The following is an 18,597-nucleotide window of genomic DNA, read 5'->3' as shown; positions in this document are numbered from 1 at the left end:
AGACACAAAATGGGTTTCATTTTGGAGGCTAAAAATGCTGAGTCACAAATGAATGTGAGACTATAAAGGAAATGGCTCAATAATGGGATCACATCACTCAGGCACAAAGCCAAGCCCCGCCCTTTGGTCCTCCATAAAGTCTCTTTGCTACCAGAAAAGGTGACGGCTGATTTAAAGGGGGCCCAGGGCCGGTGTCAGGGGTTCACACCGGCATGGAGCTCCCTGGGCAGTATTGAGATATCATGGTCTTCTTCCTTTTGCTGTGGGAAATAGCTTGTTCTAGATTTCAGGGAATTATTCCTCACCTGAGCTGACTTACTAAGTAAGTCCCTCTCTAGATGGTATGGCAGTTCTGGGTTTTCATTCCAAACTCCACTTGTTCTGTTCCACCCTGCCCTCCTCTGAACCCATGGTGCATCTTCCATGAGTGCTCACGGCGACCCCAAGACACGGTGTTGAAGGACCCCTGCCCAGGAACGGGCACTGCAGGAAACTCCCCCCTCTCTCCTCAGGATCACCCCACAAGCTACTTGCTCCTTTGTTTCTCTTGGAGTCATAGCACAATGCAGACAGAGGCTATGAACAGGAGGGCTGGGGTAGAGAGAGAGGAGAATCTGAACATGACTCAGTTGAAAATTTGAAGGGAAAGTTTTAGTCTGGGCCTCAGTCATTTGGTCATTGTGACTAAGACAGTCTTGCTGTTTGTTTAATGGGCTCTGTTTCAAAACCAGCAGCTGTAGGGTATTGGAAATGCTCACACAGGGCAGCTCAGGAAGAACAGGACAGGCAGCAGAAGGGAGAGGCTGCTCTGTCGTGAGGCCCCTCCTGCGTGGCCGGGTACGGACCGGCCTATATGCCCACTTCTGCTGAGCCTCACTTCTCTGGATGGCTGTCCCTGGAGCTGCCACCTGGGCCTGTTGACTTTAAACCTTTACTGTTCTTCTTCTTTTAAAGTACTTTCCAACCTACTTGCTTTTCTTTTCTTTTGTCTGTCTCTTCTGTCCAGAACCAAACTGTCTTACTAACTGCCCCCTGGGGACTCTAGCCCGCCTCACTCCGTAAGTGCTTTCTTCCTTCTTTTCACTGTCTGCAGAGCTTGTTGGGTAGCTCAGGGCTGGCCCAGGGTCCATCTAAAGGGACAGATCGCCAGCCTGGACAGGCCCACGTGCCCCCACACACACCCCTGGGTGCTGAATGACCATACTAGAGGGAAGAAATACAAACGTATCTTGACCTTCCAGGGGTCACCACAGGTGACCAAGTGCTCGACAACCATATCAACACACAACAGTCACTCCTGCCCCAAAACTTGTGGAACCACCTTCAGAGCCCTAGTCGAGGAGCATGAGAAAACACCAGCCTCGTTTCCGATCAAGGCTAGTTACCTCCCCTTATCCACTGGCCTTAAATACACCTGGCTCTCAAAGACCAAGCCTGGGCCCATGAAATATGACAGAATGGCTATAGCAGCCCTTTCTAGAAGAGGTGCTCCAAGGACGAGAGCCCCATTACTGCCTGTCTTCCCATTAGTGTTGGCACGGGCCAGGCGTGTTGAATTCTTACCTTTTTAACTTATTCCACTGCAGGGGTTTCTCAGGAAAAGACAGCATCCTTTGCTTACAAGTGCTGGTGTGACATGAAGGAGAACTTTGCCCTTAACTCATGGTCACACAGCCTTTGTGCAGGAATGCACAAATGCGAGTGGAGAGGTGGCACAAACAGACCCTTGTCACTCAGCATCAGCCAGGTAGAAATGGGCCACGGTGCTGTCCAAAACCCTACTCCAGCACTCTACCCCCACCGCACACTGATACATGCCACACTTACACACACCTCTTGAGGCACCAAAAGACCCAGAGCCGTAGCAGACTTCTCAACCGCTGTCCCCCGTACCCTTTATTTTCTGCTGTTTCGGTGCTGGTGTGTTTTCATAGACAAGCTATCTCTGGTTGCCGTGGTTTCCATTAGTATAAGAGCTCTGCTGCTGGGGCTCGTGGAAAGTTGCAGTCATGTAAAAAGCCACCAGCAGAACTAGCAACATTAGCATCATCGCGTGTCAGTGCTTCTTTTCTGCTGGCCCTGGGCAGCAACCACTCCCCACCCTCCTGTGCTCTGCCTGACACCTTCTCCCCCCGTCTCTTCCTCACTCTGCTGCCTACGTGCTCATCGCATCTCTTCACATCCCTCCACTTACTTCTGGAGTGGCTCCGAGGGTCCTTGTTCCATGCTCTTCACCACAGTGGTCTCCCTCCTCAGCCTCCGGTCGTGCGGTGTTTTCTGGGTGGACAGAACTCATTTCCTCCTGCCACAGTTGCCCCACCTTTGTGCCCACAGATCCTGAGTCTGGGTGTCCTTTGTCCTGGCTGCAGACTGAGGATGAGTGGCTGTACAGTCTGTAAAACCAAAAAAAGGAGCAGTGGCCTTGAGAGGCATACTATAGGTGACCAGCCCCAGGGTTCTCGGAAGGTGCAGGAGCCCGGAGCCCAGAAGCACAAGTGCACTCGGGCTCCCCTGTTTGGATGCTGCCGCCATAAGAGTCGTTAGATAAAACTGCCTCCACCAACGCTTCTCCCTGCAGTGTTCTACCCCTATTGTGGGGTTCTCCCAGTGCCAGTCCACCTGGAACCAGCAGCAGCAGAGCTGATTTGAGGGTGAGCCTGCTGCCGATGCAGCCGGCTGGCATCCTAGGGCCCTCTGGGGGTGCCCACAGACTAAGGCACAGGGAGGCTGGCCTCCCAGGACTGGCCACGGCAACTGACTAGATGCTTCAGAAGGCCGAAATGATGTGCGCGGCCAGGCAGGACCATGCCCACGGGGCCATGCGGACCACTCGCCCCTCTGACTCCCTTTTCCATTCGCTGCAGCCCAATTCCAAAGCCACTTCTACACATACCCATCTCATGCCACGTTTTCATCATAGTTTGCTATCTTCCCATTACTGTTGGCAGTGGTCATTCGTGTTGAATCCGTAGTCTTTAACATATTCTCTGTGAGCAATGTGCATGTTAGCACTCAGACCTGCTGGGCTGGTGCACTTGTCTTAGAGAAGTCTGTGTGGGGGGTGAGCCCTCCTGGAAGACCTGTCCCTCTCCTAACCCTGTCTTTCTCTTCCTCGGCTCTGAAGGAACTACCTTGTTCCGCACTCGCTCCGTCCCTAGAGCCTTGCTTCTCCAGGCCCGAGAGACCAGCAAACCGTCGCCCTCCGTCCCGCTGGGCCCCACACCCCCCCACTGCCTCACCAGCTCCATCACCCGGAGAACCCACCTCCTTGGAGGAGCTCGGTGATGAGGAGCCACCTGGGGAGAAGCCGCACGTGTGATGCAGGTCGGCATGGATTATCCGAAATAATTCGCTGTAATTTGCATAATCACACCTTCGTCATCAACTGAACTCTGCCCCAAAAGGAGAGATCTGATTTTCCCAAGGTCAAAGAATGTTTTTTTTTTTTAAAAAACAAAAAAAACAAAAACACAGCTGCTGAATGTTCAACCTGTGAACCTGAGATGTTTCTAGAATGAAACAGTAAATGTGCCTGTAAGAACTTAATTTTTTTCATAGCTCAGAAAACTATTTTTGTCTCCATCTTTTTTACACAAAGTATATTAAAAGGTAAATATGATATAAATAAATTAAAAATGAAAGTTTTAAAGATGTACATTGTAAGAGATTCTGAACACCCTCACGCGCAATATTGACTGCCTGTTAAATCTGCACTGTTAACATTTTGCTTTGGTTTATTTCCACGTTGAATTAGTGTGTTTTAAGTTAATTTTATTTTGTCAGTGTTCTTGTTTTTTAAGAATTTTTGAAATGCTTCAGCCTGTCGGAGTCAGTGAACTTTTCTTAATGAAAAAACCATGAAACCAGTAGACAAGGCATCTCCTCTGTCCTACAGGAGAGAGATGGCAGCATCTGGAAAGGCACAGAGGCCACAGCTGGGCTGCAAGTCCACCTGCTCCTCCTGACCTGCACGTCTCTGGGTGCATGTCCATAACCCTGCTGTGGTCTCACCCTGTCCACCATGACATCGTGTGACCCCCTCATACTGTAGTGTCGGTGTTGTCTTCTTGCACTGACTATACAACAGCATTTTAAAATTACTGTTAGAAGACTAACTGGCAATACACAGTGTTTACTCCAAATTTTCTCGTTTAAGGAAAACCACCACAAAAAGTCACAAGCATACCAAATGGAAAGAGAGGGTGGTACCTCAGCATCTGTATGAGGCGATGATGAAGAAATAAAGTGGTTATTCAATGGCACCTGTCCCAACCTCTTGCTTCAAGCACCCTCCAGCTTAGTTCCTAACGGCTCATGCCAGCTTCCCCTGGAGAGAGGAAGGGGCGGGGGGCACAGGGGGAAGGCGAGTCAAACAGCCACTCCTGTAAATGACTGGGATGCACTGTGAGTGCACAACGGCCTTGCACTCTCTCTGCCACAGTATCTTAGGATTAAAAGGTGACTTCATTTTTGCTAAAAACACCAAAATGGATGGGTGAGGGGGTGTGAAGAAACAGGTTACCCACAGTCAGGATGTGCCTGGCCACTCCCCTCCCTGGAAGGTGGGAGAGGCTGTTTCCACCCTGGACTGAGGTGCAGCTGAGCTGTCAGGCTGACAGACCAGGAGTTTATGAAGTGGTGGTGCTGGTGAAGACAGAACTGCTTCAAGCTGAAGCTTCTAGCTAAAATGTTTCTGCAGCAAATGGGCTAATAGCTTAAGCGCTTTCCCCAGCATTACCACAGTTCCATTAAACATTTTTTTTTTTAAGTTGGACATTGGCGCCTGCTGTAGTAGCCATGGAGACCAGCCCGACAGTTCCTTAGAGAGTTGACCCAGAAATCCCACCACTGGGTGCAGGCCCAGGGGGAAAGCTGGACCTTGGACGGGACAGGCATTTGTTCACCCACGTTCACAGCAGCTTTATTCATGAGAGCCAGAGAGTGGAAACCACCCAAGTGTCCATCAATGGTTCATCCACACACTGTTCAGCCTTAGGAAGCAAGCAGATTCTGGCACCTGCTGCAGTACAGATGAACCGTGAGGACAGCATGCTGAGAGCCATAAACTAGTCATAAAAACAATAAATGCTATATGATTCCATTTACATGAGGTACCCACAGGAGTCGAATTGATATACCAAGTCATGGTGAGCAGGAGTTGGGGAAAGAATGAGGATAGTGTTTAATGGGTTTCAGTTCAGAGTTTCTGTTTGGGAAGATGAAAAATTCTGGTAATTGATGGAGGTAATGGCTGCTCAACAATATGAATATACTTAACTTTATGCATTGGAGAAGTAAATGGCAACCCACTCCAGTGTTCCTACCTGGAGAATCCCAGGGATGGGATCGCACAGAGTCGAACATGACTGAAGTGACTTAGCAGTAGCAATGCCACTGAGCTCTAGGCTTAAACACCACTAAACGGTGAATGTAGCAAGTATTTTACAACAGTAACAATTTTTAATCCAAAAGGTAAATACTTAACCCCAGAGACACTGCAAGTTGACAGGTATTTCATTCCTGCTCAGCCTCTGCCCATTGTGAGTGATGGGAGGTGCATTAACACGTCCACTTGGAAGCAAGCAGGCAAGCTGCTGGTGCTCATAAATGGGAAAGCGCCAGCGTCCAGCGCAATTACAATCCGGGACACAAACACATCAAAGCTGCCCTGTGCAGCTTTGTTCTCAGACAGGATCCTAAGAGTTGGCAGCCCTGGCCCCCAGAGGCTCTCACTAGTTCAGCAACTCCAAGAGAAAGAGGATCTCTTAGCAGCTGCACCAACAGAAGCCCCAGGACGGAAGACTCTCGTGGGTCTGCTCTCATTTACACGTCACACCCTGAGATTGTCACCACCAGACTGGTCCAGCAAAGGAAAACCACCAGGGCGGTGAGAACAGAGAAAGGGTGACTGGAAGGCAGGGAAGCCTGGACGTGATGGTGGGGGGGCCCTGGAATCACAGGAGAGGTTCTGGTCACCATAGAACTGCCCTCTGCCTGGGATGAGTCCCAGATACAGAAACAAAATATAGAGACAGTACAGTGTAAATCCTAAATTAAGCGGGGCTTGAGCTGGACTTGAGAGGAAGGCAGGAGAGACTGTCAGGGCTGGAGAGGAGGAGCAGAGGGGAGGGGAGGGGCAGATGAAGGCCTAGCACCCGGGCAGCGGCGTGGTCACTGCTGGAGGAGAGCCTGCAGGGATGCAGCCATGTCAGGCACCAGTGCCTCGAAAGTGGTTTGGAGCCTCTCTGACCATCCAGTTCTCTAGGGGTCGGGCACATGTATTCTTGAATCCATTTACTGTGGAACCACTCCAACTTTTGCACTAGAGCAGGACTAGAGGATGAGATTAGTTCCTACACTCCCGTCCAAATGGAGTGAGGCACTAAGCGGGTAAAGAGCAGCTGCCTGCCTGTCCACGTCCCCACCCGCCGCCCTCATGTGCAATGTGTTCTTATGTCCTAAACAAAGAGGCAGAAGCAGATTCCTCCAAGCCAGCTAGGAGTCCTCACACCCACCGGGCGTGCCCTGCCCCGTCCTTGCTACATTAAGGTTTTCAGTATTACGTGTCTTTTAAAAATATATATCTGTGCGAATCATAATTCTAATTCCCTTTAGCACATCTGTGTCTCACTCACTTTACTGAGCTTGTCAGAGTTATGCATATTTATTCTGTCCAAAAAATAGCTGAGAACTGCAACTATCATTTTCTATTTTCTAATTCATTGATTTTTTTTTTTAAGTTGTGGATTTTAACTGTGTTTTAAAAACCATTTTAAAGTATACGATCCTGTGGGATTTGGAACATTCGCAATGTTGTACAGTCATCACCACTGTCTAATCCCACAACATTTTCATCACCCTACAAGGAAATACACATTAAGCAGTCCCTCCCCACAGTGCCTGGCACCCTCGGACCTGTTTTCTGTCTCTGTGGGTTTGCCAATTCAAGACATTTCATGTAAATGAACTCGCAATGTGAATATGTCTGGCCTCTTTCACCTAGCCTGTTGTCATGGTTCACCCACACTGCAGCCTATCACTACTTTCCTTTCAGAGTTGAATAATATTCCACTATATAGATTACTACATTTTCTTTATCTGTTCATTTTTAAAACAAAAGGAAATGCTTTGTTTACCTTAAATAGCCTTGATGTTTCCCCAAAAGGAAGTAAGTCACAATGAATAATCAGGACACTCAGTTCAATTGCTCAGTCGTATCCAACTCTTTGTGGCCCCATGGACTGCAGCATGCCCGGCTTCCCTGTCCACTCAGTCAATTCGAAAATTTGAGGCACTGCAGTGTCTTTACCATCAAACACAGTCATTTCCTGGTGCCACCAGTACGTGTTATACTTATGCTTTGTCTGCCTTTAGTCCGCTCGGCACCATTCTTTGAGGCAGCACTGGAAACCAGTATAGCAGGAACTCAGGCTGAGTCATAAGCAAGTTGGCCATTTAAGTGAATCTGATGACATCAGTCTTTAGTAAACTCTGGGCTACTCCACTCAGACTAGAGAAAGCTGAATTTGAATCCTGGTTTGAACACAAAGGACTGCAATCTTAAAGGGCTATCTCTTTTAAATTCATCTGAGGGATAACAACAATAATACATAATTCCCAGGGCATGTAAGGATTAAGGTTTGTTGTGTACCTACTGTGTGCAAGATCCTGTGCTAAGATCTGTGAACAACTTTCAACCAGGACCAAACAAAACAGAAAGAGGCTCCCTGCTCTCTCAGAACTTATGTCCTGTGATGAGAGACCAGAGTAAACAGGTGTGAGTGTAATGGAGAACACTGAGCTAAAAGGCTTCCCTGGGAGAGACCCCATGAACTGAGGTCTGGGCAAGAAGCAGCTGTTGGGCATTCAGAGGACGTAGCTGGTGAAAAGTGGTGATGAAGAGCTGAGTCTGTGTGTGTCCCTGGAAGTGAAGAATGGGTACTGTGACCTGAGGGGGGCGGGAGAGGCCTCACAGTACACAGGGAAGAGGGAATTTTACACTAGGTCAGGGGGAAATCCATGGAACGATATTAAGCAAAGAAGAAAAGAACTTTCTAGAACACCACTGTAATGTGAGGATAAGGTTGGCCCAGAATGAAGGCTTCCCGACAAATGGCTGCTGCGCTGACCCAGAGAAGCCTTGCTGGTAGCTCCAGGGTTTCTGCTGCTGTTGTTATTATTAGCATCGCGCCACCAGGCTGGCCACAGGCCGCTCATCAAGAGCTGGGCTGTAGGACCTGCTACTGAGGCTCCCACAGGGCCCACTGCCACACTCCAGGATCTACCGCAGCTGTTCAGATAAAAACCAGGCCAGGCCCTCACTGGCTCTGCGGCTGCCTCTCAGGCTGGGCCAGCAGCCCTGTGAGTGGCCTTGGATCAAGAAGAACAGGCTCCTCTCTTAGCCCCCTACCCTTCGGGCACAAAAATCACACAAGCTTCCCATTCCTGTTCTGTTTCAAAGGTCTGCTTCTTCTCCAAAAAGAAGCTGGCGCTTCTAAGCTATAGTCAGTTACCTGCCATTTATTAAGAATGGGTTCCTACTGTTTAGAGTTGTCTTTATAAGGGGACCACAGAGGACTCTGGGTATTTGGATAGTGTGGGAGGGTTGGGGAGGCACCCAGTTATAAGCACTGCACCACATATTATAAAAGTCAGATAGGAATAAAAAGATAGCTGACTTTGTTTATTCTAGGCTCAGTTCTGTCCATTACACTGAATGAACCCAGCCCGTTTCAAAGATAGAAACTTCTGTAACTTCCTAGTGAGCTAATAAACTTCAACAGGGCACCAGGAATCCAAACTTCACAATCCCCACAGTAATCCTGGAACAAATTCACCACTCATTATTCATCAACTCCAGTCTTCTCTATACAGGTGATTTTAACTGATTAAAATACAAAGTGCTGGGAGCCTGCTTGTGGGCTGCTACCGCCAAACCTCATCAATCGGCGCTCGGTACAGGACAGTCAGGGATGATGCAGAAGAGCCCCGGGAAGTGGAGTGAGGACAGAAAGTAGCAGGAGCTGCGGAAGAGGAGCCACAAACATAGGAGACAGGCCTGGGGATGCCTGTCAGTCTGTCCTCCGGTGCTCAGAGGATGTGGAGTTTTTCAGTGATCCTGTCTCAAGTATTAGCTGGCATTCTCCTCTAAAGAACACTTTTCTTCATTGACTGGGGATGATTATAGTTCTCCCTAAAAAGGATGGCTGCTCTTTTCCTCAAGAAGTTAACATTACAAACCGTAAAGACTGAGAATTACTACATTAGAAGATGTTTGGGCAAATACATCTTACAGGCGCCAGTGCCCACACAGCCATCCCCAAGACCGTCCTGCCTCATTCACGCAAAAGCTTTTAGCACTGAAGACACCCAGGATGAGAGGACAAAGGAAAAAAAACAACGAGACGGCTTTCAGTAGCGTTGGGAGAAAAATCAACAAGCACATCATTCATGTGCTGGACGAGCAAGGCAACGACCTGGGCCACATGCACCGGGCGAACGTGATCAGGCTCATGGCCGAGCGGGACCTGCAGCTAGTGAAGAGGGACCCCCGCGCGGAGGCCCCGCAGTACCAGCTCCTGACGGGCGCACAGATCCACCAGGAGCGGCTGCAGCTCAGAGAGGCGGAGAGGGCCGCACCCAAGCCGGGACCCACCCTGACCAAGGAACTGACCTTTTCTTCAAACACTGGACAACATGATCTGGACACAAAGAGTAAACAGATTCAGCAGTGGATCGAAAAAAAGTACAAAGTCCAGATTACAGTAAAGAAAGCGAAGAGTGCAGACGAGCCCGAGAACAAAATGGAGATGTGTAATCGAATCGTCCAGACCATGTCTGGAATTGCAACCTTCTCATCCCGGCCACAGCCCATCAGAGAAGGCAAGGCTGTGATGTGTGTTCTTCGTCCCTTGAGCAAAAAGGAGGAGGCTGTGTGGAGAGCAGCTCCGGGCACCCCGAGAGGAGACGCTCTGAACAGGGGAGACAGGAAGGACGGAGCATCTGGTGTCCTGCCCCAGTGACTTTAATAAATACATGCTTCCGGGAGAGAGAACAAAAATAAAATAAAATAAAAATAAAATACAAAGTGCTGAAGACAGTATGATGAAGTGGATGCATCTGAAAATAAATGGTGGAATTATAAATTCTGAGTTCCAAGTTTCTGGAGAATGACTAAGCAATAAACAATTATCTATAAAACTGTTTATACTTATTGAGTCACTTCACTTAGGGGAATTTGCCCCCAAATAATTCCAGTGACAGCAGTGTAATTTGTACAATAGATTCACAACACCACAAATTATACACAAAAACTTGGGAACAGGCTGAACAAGTTATGGTCCATCCACAGGTTTGAACACTGTGCTCCTTCACCTAGAAAACATTCCTAGTGACCAGAGACTGGATGGACCTGTGGGGACTCAAACATAAATGCCATGTACCTGCTCCCACGAGGCTTATTCCCTGGTCAACGGTGTCCAACTATCTCAGCTCAAACCCTGCTTCACCACTGTCTACCCAAACACCCTTGGGAAAATTACCTGTGCCCCCCAAGTCTGAGTTTGCTGCTCTGCAACGTAAACAATAATCACCTTATAGGTAAGGTATGAGGTCTGGACAGCTAAAACTTGTCAAGCACTTAGACTAGATTTGTGAAGTAAAATGATTATATAAATGTCACATTATAAAACAATATAAAATGTGCTGTAATAGTATATTTAAGTGTAGAGTGAGCACAGACATGGGACTGATTCTGCCCAGGGCTGGGGCAGAGGGTGTGTGGTGGGGGCGGGGCGGGGTGTGGACAGCAAGGTCTAGGAAGACCTCATGCTGAGCTATTTGGGACGAGTCTTGAAGGAAAATGAGGAAAGAGACCTAGAACTTTCAGAAGGGCTGCCTAGGTTGTACATGCAATACTCCTTTCAAGTTTCTGAAGAGAGGTTCCAATTTATTTTCGATTACTTTTGTATTCTGAACTGGTGTTTTCACTGAACGTGACACCATGCTATGCTTTCTTGGAGAGAAAAGCAAAGGGTGAAAAAGTAGCTCAGTCATCCTGACCCCCAGGACCCTGCCATCCACCTCAACACAGTAATCCCACAGTAAGGGCTGCCCTAGCCAAAAAGCAGGTTACCCCTCCTGAGGCACCCATCCACTATGGCATTTCATAGGAAGAGTCATTCTGATCACTAAAAGACTCTCACTGTTGAAGTGTTAATAGTGCCACCCGGAGCCACACTGGCACTGTCCTCTTGTGGTTCATGCCTATCTGTGAGCGAGAATCCAGACAGGTGCCAACATTGTCAAGGCAGTGCTAGTAAAAATGAGATACATATGAATTTTGCTGTGTAGTCACTAGAACTGTTCATGATTAGTCCACCTACTTCTGAGCACATTATAAAAATCACCCCCATTTTCCCTTGAAGTTAGGCAAGGCTTTTTGCTAATGAAGTATGAACCAGAGTCACATATGTCACTTTCTGCTGGCAGCTTTAAGAGCCAATACACCACTTGCTATGTTGCTTTTCTGCCTCAGCAGCTGTGAGACCACTGACGCTTCATCTGGGCCTCTGAGTGGTGCCATACACAGACCCACTGTAGCATGAGCGACAAGTAAGTCCTTGTGCAGGAACACCACTGAGAGTTGGGAACTGTTCATCTTAATGAACAACACAACTTAATGAGCGGCACAACTTAGCCCATCCTGACTGGAGTAACTGTCAAAAAATGGGAATGCATATATAAGTAAAATGAAAAAACAAAAACTACATGATCATCTCAATGTGCACAGAAAAAACATTTGATAAAATTCAACATCCATTTTTTATAAAAACTCTCACCAAACTGTGTACAGAGGGAACATAATAAAATAAACCCACAGCCAACATAATACTCAACAATGAAAAGCTGAAGGCTGCTCCACTGAATTCTGGAACACAACAAGGATGCTGACTCTCACCACTCCCATTCAACATAGTACGGGAAGTCCTAGCCACAACCGCCAGGCAAGAAAAAGAAATAGAAGGTGTCCAAGTCTGAAGGGAAGGGGTAACGCTGCCATTATGTACAGAAGACATGGTATCTATACAGAAATCCCTGAAGATTCCACACAAAAACCATTAAAACTGATCAACAAAGTCGGCAAGGTAGCAGGACACAAGATTAACATACAAAAACCTGTTGCCTTTCTTTACACTAATGAAATATCAGGATGAAAAGTTTTAAAAATCCAATTTAAAATCACATCAAAAAACATCTAGGAATAAAACTAACCAAGAAGGTGAATGACTTACCTACCAAGAACTATAGAACATTGCTAAAAGAAACTGAAGATGATTCAAAGAAATGGAAAGATATTCCATGCTTTTGGACTAGATGAATATGGTTAAAATGGCCATACTACTAAAAATAAAAATCTATAGGTTTAATAGGACCCCTATCAAATTACCCATGAAATTTTTCACAGATTAGAACAAATAATATTAAAATTTACATGGAACCATGAAGGACCCATAGTTGCCAAAGTAATCCTGAGGAAAGAGAATAAAGCCAGAGGCATAACCCTCCCAGACTTACAATACTACAAAGCTATAGTAATTAAAACTGCCTGGTACTGGCACAAAAACAGACATGGATGAACAGAACATAATAGAGAGCCTAGAAATAAACCCACATAGCTGCAATCTTCAACAAAGGAGACTATAATATACAATGGAGAAAAGACAGTCTCTTCAACAAGTGGTGTTGTGAAAGCTGGACAGCCACATGTAAATCAATAAAGTTAGAACACACCCTCACACTTTATACAAAAATAAACTCAAAATGGCTTAAAGACATAAATATATGACAAGATATCACAGAATGTAGGTAAAGTATTCTCAAACAAATGACAGCAATATTTTCTTAGTTTAGCCTCCCAAGGCTACAGAAATAAAAGCAAGAATAAACAAGTGGGACCTAATCAAACTTACAAGCTTCTGCACAGCAAAGAAAATCATACACAAAACAAAAAGACAATCTACAGACTGGGAGAAAATATTTGCAAATGATGCACCCGACAAGGGCTTAACTTCTAAAATATACAAACAACTCATACAACTCAACAACAAACAGCCCAATGAAAAAATAGACAGAAAACCTAGATAGACATTTCTTCAAAGAGCACACACAGATGACCAATCGGCACATGAAAAGATGCTCAACATCACTAATTATTAAAGAAATGCAAATCAAAACTACAAGGTACCACCTCACATTAGTCAGAATGACCATCATTAAAGTTTACAAATAGCAAATGCTGGAGACGATGTAGAGAAAAGGGAACCTTCCACTGCTGATGGAAATGTAAATTGATGCAGCCACTATGAGTGTTCCTCAGAAAACTAAAGTTGCCATATGATCCAGCAATTCCACTCCTGGGCATATACCTAGATAAAACTATAACTAAGAAAAGATACCTGTACCCGCTATGTTCACTGCAGCGCTGTGTACAATAGCTAAGACACAGAAACAACCTAAACGTTCATCGACACAGATGAATGGATAAAGAGGATGTGGCGCATTTACACAACTGAGTATTACTCAAGGAGAATCAAATAATGCCATCTGCAGCAACAAGGATGGACCAAAAGATTATCATACTTAAGGAAATAAGAGAAAGACAAATACTATATATCACTTACATGTGGAATCTAAAATATGACACAAATCAACAGAACAAAAAAAGACTCAGAGGACAGGGAGTAGAGGATGACAGAGTTTGGGATAAGCAGATGCAAACTATTATATATACGATGGATAAACAATAAGGTCCTATTGTATAGCACAGAGAACTATATTCAATACCCTGTGACAAACCATAATGGAAAAGAATGTGAGAAAGAATGTGTGTATGCGTGTGTGCATATATATATATATGTATGTATATGTATAACTGAGTCACTTTCCTGCACAGAAAAAATTAACACAACACTGTAAATCAACTATACGTCAATAAAATCTTTTTTAAAAATTTAAACCTTTAAAAAAAACATCTACAAATAATAAATGCTGGAGAGGGTGTGGGATAGAACCCTCCTATACTCTTGCTGGGAATGTAAATTGATACAGCCACCACAGAAAACAGTATGGAGGTTCCTTAAAAAACTCGAAATAGAGCTACCACATGATCCTGCAATCCTATACATATATCCCATATATATATCCCCAGGCATATATATGGAAAAGTGAAAGTGTTAGTCACTCAGTCCAACTCTTTGTGACCCAATGGACTGTTACCCACCAGGCTCCTCTGTCCATGAAATTCTCCAGGCAAGAATACTGGAGTGGGTTGCCATTTTCTTCTCCAGGGGAACTTCCCCACCCAGGGATCAAACTCGGTCTCCTGCATTAAAGGCAGACTCTTTATGGTCTGAGCCAAATCATAATTAGAAAAGAAACACACACCCTGTTCATAGCAGCATTATTTACAATGACCAAGACATGGAAGCAATCTAAATGTCCACTGACAGATGAATGGATAAAAAAGATGTGGTATATATACACAATGTAATATTACTCAGCCATAAAAAAGAATGAAATAATGCCATTTGCAGCAACATGGATGGACCTAGAGAGAATCATACTAAGTCAGTCAGACAGACAAACATCATATGATATCATTAATATGTAAAATCTAGAAGACAAAAATGAGCTTATTTACAAAACAAAACAGAGACTCAAGACATAAAAAACAAACTTACGGTTGCCAAAGAGGAAACAGGGAGAGATGAATTAGTAGGAGTTCGGGATTAACATATACAGACTATTACATATAAGAGAGATAAACAACAGGACCTACTATACAGTACAGTGAACTATATTCAGTATCTTGTAATAACCTGTAACGGAAACAAATCCAAATAATTACACACACACACATATATATAACTGAATCACCTTACCATCCACCAGAAACACATTATAAATCAACTATACTTCAATAAAAAATAAGCACACATTTTAAGAAAAGAAAAAAAAGAGATCAAATTTTCACAGCATATAAAGCTGCTACTTTATGTTAACAGATTTTAAAGCTATGCAAAGTTATTATTTTCTTACTGAATGGAACTTTCAGTTCCTTTACCTCAGAGGACAGACATTATTACTGAACTTAACTGACTACAGGGATAAAACACAAGCAAACAGCTCGAATATTCCAGTGACGCTGCTTCCTGCCCCCTTCCTTTTTCTTTCCAGCTACATTTGTTGGAAAAGTCCAGACAGAGCTCCTCTGAGCCAGCAAACTGAGACAAAGGTGAAGAGTGGCTTTCCAGGGAATTACAAGTGCATGTTGAAAAAGACTATAAAAAGACTTGTCCTCACCAAGCCCTCATTTAATACATAATTTTAACCATGGCAACCATTTTCAGAGGGTGCTTCCCTTGAAACTTAGCACAATGGTCCCTGTCCTCACGGCATTTGAGAGTTGCTTGGAGTAACTGAAGGCCCTTCCCAAATCAAATAAATCAGATCCCGTGGGTGTATCCATCAGTATACTTAGACGGGTCCCCTGTGGGTCTGGACAGCCAAGACTGGGAACTGTGAATGCTGGCAGAGAAGAAGTGCTTAACCAAGATGTCCCGAAACCTTACTGCACACTGGGGTCACCCCCAGGGGCCTTCAGAAACCCCATCCCCACCCCCTGCCCAGACCTCACGATGTAATTGGTCTGGGACGAGACCTGGGCACTGGAATTTTTTAATGAATTAATCCCCTTTGGAATTAATTCTGTTCTGCAGCATTGTTCAAGAGCCCGTCTTAACCACATGTAAGAGCTCAGGGGCTGAGTCAGAGAGACGTGGGTACAGCACTGTGCAGTCGTGGGCACGGTCCTCACCCTGCCAGGGGTTTGGCTTTCTAATTCTGTGCAGTGGGAATCACAGCACCTACCTCACAAAGTGGCTGTGAGCACGAGAGGCGACAGTGAGTTAGCACACGGTCTGCCAGAGGACACTTGTTCTCGAAACAGCATCATCTCATACAGACTGACAATCTTGGAAATCAAGGTGACTGTCTTAATGTCATAGTTAAAGGCACTGGGAAGCTAGACTCGGCCCGAGCATCCCTGAGCAGAGGGGCTGCAAGGGCCCCACCCGCAGAGCCTGCCTGCAGGCGAGCGGGGCTGAGCTGGCCCTCCTACGGGACATGCTTAGGCTGTCAGGTGGACCTGGCCCGTCTCAGCCCAGCTGCTTCTAAATCACGTCTTGAATATCACCGACTTCATTTCTTTTCAAGATTGTGGAGCAGCCTCAAGCGACCTGAGTGAGTGATAGTCACTATCCGACTCTTTGCAACCCCATGGAATTGCAGGCTCCTTTGTCCTTGTGATTCTCCAGGCAAGAATACTGGAGACGGTTGCCATTTCCCTCTCCAGGGGATGTTCCCAACCAACCGGACCAGAATTCTTTTCTCAGGGTGTTCTCCAAATGCAGTGGTCACCTACCACTGCTTCTGCTATTCATGTGGTATTCTTTCTCACGTAACTGACGAGGAGGAGGAACTCAGGCATGGTGACACTGCATTTATATTTGCATGGATGGTGGAGAAGGCAGGGAAATTGCCTAAAGCACTGCTACACTTGAAAGTGTAGTACCTTGGCCCAAGTGAAGAAACACAGAGTCATGGATTGGAGGGGCCACAGAGAAGCCACAGATGTGACCACAGGAGTGATTTACTTAAAACGTGTTTGTCCTGAGGAGGGGTTGTCCAGGCACTGTCCCACTCCACACCTCCATGAGCAAGAGCTGACATCATGACTCTGGCGGAGGAAGCACCAGGCTTGGCTGGGGGGCTGGCAGCGGGGAGGACAGGGCGTGGAGCCCACCTCCTCTCATGTCCATCATCCCCTCACACTTTATTCAGATATGAATAGCTGACTTCTTACTGCTAGCAAAGTGATGTGAACAGGTTCAAGGACATTCCTTAGTCCCTGAAGTTGCTTCCCTTTAGGAATTCTGGAGCAGCTGCAGCCTGACTGAGGCAGGATCCCCCATGGGCTACAGGCTGCACATCCCAGGAAGGCAAAGGGATTTTTGGTGTAAAAAGCCTCTGCTCTCCAGGCCACAGAGGACCTCTCCTGTCACTTTCTCCTTGTTGGCTTGACCTTAGTCCTGAAGGAGGTCATAATCAGAGTAGACTGGTTAAAGCAGAGGTTCAGAATAAGACTGGAACATCTTCCCCGTGAGAACTCTGTGTCCTCAAAAGTTAAGTCCAAACTGAACTGAATTCTCAGAGCCATTAAAGATCTTGTCTAAATTTACCCTGACCCACTTAGGGGAGAAGCCAGAACAAAGCAGGCCTTTTTAAAATGACACTTGGGACACTGAACTAAAGGCACAGAGGCTCATAAAGTGGCTAGTGACCAATATGGAAGTTCAATCCAACATTAAGTCACCACCTGGGAGACCAAATGGGCAGCAAACTGCTTCTGTGGCGGTCATGGCCACATCTGGTCAGCACCTGTGCAGTGGCACCTGAAAGGGAGCTGTGGGCTGGACCATGATCAAGGTGGTCAGCTCGTTGCCTAGCAACACCTCCCAGAGGACACTCAGGAGCAGCAGCACCGTAGCTGGTGAGGACGTCCCTCTGGCATTTCAACAGAGCATCCAGTAGGTTCTGAGTCACTGCTCCAGGTGGGAGACGCAACAGATGGGGCATATGCTCTAGAGGCTGGAACCCCCCCTCTTCCTCTGCATTTAAAATGGCCTGAGCTCCCTTCCCCAGGCAGGAGCGCATTCCACACGGCCTGAGCAGTGGCAGGCCTGGTAGGTCACTGCGTGCTTGCCCAGGAAGACCAGTTTATATTCCCAGCCTCCTCCAGTCTGCCACTGGCCATGAAGTGATGCTCAGGGGACTTCTTCCTGGCCCCAAGGAACCTGAGTTAACACCCTATGGCTTCACAGGCACAGTGGGTGGTGAGCCTCACAAAGGCACGGCCCTCTTCCCTATAAGCTCACAGTGCACTCACAGTGTAAAAGTGAAAAAAAGAAAGTGTTGTTTGGTAGTGTCCGACTCTGCCTCTGTCCATGGAATTCCTCAGGCAAGAATACCTGGAGTGGGTTGCCATTCCTTCTTCAGGGGATCTTCCTGACCCAGGGATCAAACCCGGGTCTCTTGCATTGCATGCAGATTCTTTACCATCTGAACCACCAAGCATAGCACAGTAGACCCTCAAGAAATGCCTGTGGGATTTAGACAAATTAGAATTAGGATTAGAGCAAGTACATTAAAATTTAAGAAATATAGTCTAACCTAAAGGACCCACTGCCCAGCATAAACACTGGTAATAGGATAAGCATGTTGTGATGCTAATAGCTAGCTTGCATACAAATTCAAGGTTTCACAAAGTGCTATTACATCTTTCCTTTAATACAGCTAGGATCTGGGAGCCTCCTTAGTGCCTGTTTCCCTTTGCACTCTTTTCCGGCCTTTTCTACAACTGCATCCCATACCATGAACTGCTCTCTCCGGGACCCTCTCAGAGGCCTGGGGCCCATCCCATCTCCAGGTGATGCAAAAGCAGAGCTTGAGCTATTTCAAGGGAAGGACGGGATAACC

General features: G+C 46.3%; 1 protein-coding gene, 1 long non-coding RNA gene and 1 pseudogene across 9 annotated transcripts in view; 2 read left to right on the top strand and 1 right to left on the bottom strand.

The window, feature by feature from the left end:
• MTCL1 (microtubule crosslinking factor 1) overlaps positions 1-4,262 on the top strand; it is a 112,243-nt gene extending 107,981 nt beyond the window's left edge. For 3 of the 5 annotated variants that reach the window (XM_070452660.1, XM_070452663.1, XM_070452659.1), the window contains one exon: positions 3,125-4,262. In XM_070452660.1, coding sequence (XP_070308761.1) covers positions 3,125-3,319 — 195 coding nt within the window. In that variant the 3' untranslated portion in view covers positions 3,320-4,262. Of the gene's footprint in view, positions 1-1,006; positions 1,059-3,124 lie in introns of all 5 variants that reach the window. The other 2 variants (XM_070452661.1, XM_070452662.1) reach the window with 1 other exon arrangement.
• LOC110127683 (uncharacterized) overlaps positions 1-18,597 on the bottom strand; it is a 63,505-nt gene that overhangs the window by 7,350 nt on the left and 37,558 nt on the right. For all 4 annotated transcript variants that reach the window (XR_011482722.1, XR_011482719.1, XR_011482720.1 and 1 more), the window contains one exon: positions 2,195-2,393. This is a non-coding gene — a long non-coding RNA (uncharacterized lncRNA). The remainder of the gene's footprint in view (positions 1-2,194; positions 2,394-18,597) is intronic.
• Positions 7,451-10,200, top strand: LOC110127682 (translation initiation factor IF-3, mitochondrial pseudogene; annotated as a pseudogene).

The sequence above is a fragment of the Odocoileus virginianus genome, chromosome 22 (genome assembly GCF_023699985.2).
Source record: "Odocoileus virginianus isolate 20LAN1187 ecotype Illinois chromosome 22, Ovbor_1.2, whole genome shotgun sequence".
In the NCBI taxonomy this organism is placed as follows: Eukaryota; Metazoa; Chordata; class Mammalia; order Artiodactyla; family Cervidae; genus Odocoileus; species Odocoileus virginianus.
The sequence above is the reverse complement of the archived record's forward strand: the minus strand, read 5'-3'. Positions and strand labels throughout refer to the sequence as shown.